The 3520-nt window shown below is 39.2% G+C and overlaps 1 protein-coding gene across 1 annotated transcript; it reads right to left on the reverse strand.

Moving 5' to 3' along the window:
• Positions 1 to 2216: 2216 nt before the first annotated feature.
• On the reverse strand, positions 2217 to 2549 carry LOC149143293 (uncharacterized). The gene has a single exon (XM_089451759.1). It carries the CDS (start codon positions 2547 to 2549, stop codon positions 2217 to 2219), a length of 333 nt encoding a protein of 110 aa, XP_089307885.1.
• Positions 2550 to 3520: the final 971 nt, after the last annotated feature.

The raw sequence follows: 3520 nt of genomic DNA on the forward strand, positions 1-3520 counted from the left end.
AGAAAATGAACACACCATCCACACAAATGAGCACAATATGTATCTTGGGAAACTCAATATGGGAGAAAACCTAGCAAGAAGGGGATGACTATGCTTTGTTCTTTTTTTTTCATTATGAAATGCAAAGAAAAGGAAAAGGGTACTCACTATGGAGTTTCATTTGGAACTATGGCTTGAGGGGTGGCTATAGATTTTTCTAACTCCTTTATTATTCTCTAATATCCCACTATGGAATAAGTATATTGCTAAAAGAACGAAACCCCTTCTCTTTCAATTGGCCTAGTATTTGACATAACTTGATAGCAATGTAGGATTGTGATAAGGGTCCTTGCATGCCTAAACCTTTAGCTAATATTAAGGTTTTTGGATCCTCTAGATTTTTCTTGAGATTCCACATGTGACTAGCCCCACATGTGTGTGTAATGAGGGTTGATGTAGCATCTGCTTGGTACCATGTTGGTTAATAGGGTAGGTCAATTTGTGTAAGGAATACATTTTGTATATGAACTTTGATTGAAGTACCAATGGAAATTTTCCAATATGCATAACGACATCGATAGGTTGGGCATTATGCTTGCAATAGTTTGACCCAAAAAAGTGTTGTTTGATGCCTTAAATTGATATTAGAAGATTTTAGATCCCAAATCTCCAAAGTGGAACATGCCACTAAAATGGGTCACACAACCCAATTCCTCCAATTATTATACCCAAAATTTACCAAAATAAATAATAGACTATATAGTGATCCATTAGGGATTAATGGGTTAGCATGCATACATCTTTAATGAGGATAAATCACACGTTTCCTATGATGTTGTGAACCTTTTATTTTAACTTCAAGTTTTAATTGCTTGAGTCTTAGATCATTTATTTTTTTTTAACAACATCGTCTACTTGTATATTATAAAACTTGTGATTCAAATCTCTATTACAAGACGGGGGGAGTTCCGAGAGATGATATTCAAAATTGGGTTCGCAGACCCGTAGTTCTCTAGACTCCTCTTAACTACACTTAAAACTGAACATAAACGGCTATAATTCCTTACAAAAGATCCTCCTATCCAGCTATATCTGCAGTGCATGAGGATTAGGGAGAGTGTTGGGTAACCGAGTCATCTGGGAGGGGTTCCCTCCTGCTCACTCTTGTTGAAGCTTCTCCTTGCTGACTTTCTGTTAAGGTGCGGAGATGATCTATTACTGCTTTCATGTGAATGCAGCGGTCCTTGAGGTCTTCAATGTCTTTTTTCCTCTTCTCCAACTTCTTTCTTTTGGAGTTTCTGTCCGCATGAAAGTCTTCAGTTAGTTCTTGCACCTGTTTCTTCAGGGCGTCTATCATAACCACGTGAGCCTTGCACATGTGACAATCTCTGTTATTGAAGATGTTGTCCATTGGGTTCCTTGGTTGCTGCTGATTAGCTTGCTGGTTATTCTGTTCAGCCATCTTGCTAAGAGCAATGTCTGCTTTGTCATATGCTGGTGAGTTGGGCAGCTTGCCGATTATATGGCTGGACTGATTGTCTGAGGCAGAGTGTAGTTGCGTGCGCTGATGCTGGATGTGGACACTGTTTGGAAAACAATCTCGATAGTTAGTTTTATAAAAACCACAGCTAAAAGAAGGAGAGTATACCCTGCGCAGAGAGAGGCCGGTTGTGTCTCCCTTCGAAGAGAGGTGCCGCTGATGATGACTGCTGCTACACTGAGATGAGGACTGCCGACGGATGTTGTCCGCTGAGAGGGTCTCGGAGTTTCTTTGGTCCTCAATGCTGGCCTTGCTGCTGTGAAGGAGACCGCCTTGGCCCTTCCACCGGTTCGAAAGAGCTCTCTGTATGTCTCTGAGGTTATGAAGAAATGTGAGGACCTTGGTGTGCCTACTGAGATTATAAAGGCTGAAGCGGGCTTTCTCCCACTCGTGCTTGGGAGAAGAGGATCTGATCGTGTCTGTCGAGAAAGGATTTGTGATGATATTTCTCAGTCCTTGAAATCTGCCGCAGGCATGGGTGCGATCCCGTCTTCTGTCAAATCCTGTTGTGTGTCTTGAGGAGCCCCTTTGGATTGCATCACTGCTCGGATCCTTAGACCGATTCCCCGTCCTGATTATCCAGTTGTGGCAGTCGAGAGAGATTATGAGAGCAGAGGATCGTTGTTGCCCTGATCGATTATCTCGAGTTGGATGCCTGAGGTGACCTGTAGTCAGAAACATGAGGGACAAGAAATGACTAAGGGATATCGTGCACATAGATTTCTTCGTTCTCCCTCACCTGGCCCGTGGGTCTTCTTATGGCCTTGTTGGCCAACTCATCTGCTGTCGTGCTGTGTATTCTGAGGACGTGTTTATATGTCACCTTGCTCATACCCCTGACTTGTTCCAGAATTCTTTCCTTTATTCTGTTCAGTGCGCATTGATTGAAGTTGTTCCCTGTGTTCATGGCTGCTATAAGGATGGCGGAGTCCCCCAACACGAGAAGGTCGTGAATGCCCATCTTCCATGCAATGGAGACCCCCAGAAGGAGGCTATATGCCTCTGCTTTGTTGTTTGACAAATTCCCCATAGTCTTAGATCATTTATTACATTGAAAAGTTTACTTAAAATGTATATGCAGAAATGGGAAACATATATTTATATTTATGTGATTTAATTTGCATATATCTTACTTAGAAAGTCATGAAAGCTATTAGAAGTCCAAATTGAGTTTTGGAATTCAAAGATAAAATTGTTCTGAGATATAAAATTTGAATAGCCATGCATAGAGATAACTAATTTTAGACAAATTAAATTTCTAATTAGGGATATTCGTAAATGCAAAAGGCTTTGAAATTATATATGTGGATACTGAATTGCTAATTTATAGAATATGATCATTAGTGTTGATTAATGAAATATGAAGTATATTCTATTCACGATAAATTTTTCAAGAATAACCCCCCCCCAATTCTGTTATTCATAGAGTATTGATCAATATTCAGATATCAAATTCACAAGTAAAATTATACATTGATAGTTAGAAATATGATATCACAATGAGGCCAATAATCCATCTTAATGCACATCACTTAACTTAAACATAACCCAATAACATAAACTAGCAATTGCATCGAGAGGTGCAAAGGAACGCCGAGAATTTGGAAGGCAACAATCAAGAAATATATATATATATACAATGAAATACAATTGAAATTTGAGTTTCTATAAATATTTTAAAGAATGTACCAAGAGATTAAATTGAAGAAGAATGTTACAGTAACATAAATGTCCTCGAGGTTAAATTTAAGAAGAAAAATACATAAATGTGCTCAGTCTCTGCCTGCTCATGAGCGCCTTCCTCCCATAGATTTAGATAACAACTACAAAATTCATCAAAGTTCATATGGTCCGAAGAGCCCATCACTAATTTCATATTATCATGAGAGATATGTTGAATTCCAAGCTTTTCCAGTAACCTTTGTACATCGTCTGTAGTAACCATGCCATCGCCATCATTGTCCAAGCTATTGAAAATTCGAGAGAGGTCCCATGTTTGAA

The sequence above is a fragment of the Pinus tabuliformis genome, chromosome X (genome assembly GCF_031772625.1).
Source record: "Pinus tabuliformis cultivar Carrire ecotype Pingquan chromosome X, CPIR1, whole genome shotgun sequence".
In the NCBI taxonomy this organism is placed as follows: Eukaryota; Viridiplantae; Streptophyta; class Pinopsida; order Pinales; family Pinaceae; genus Pinus; species Pinus tabuliformis.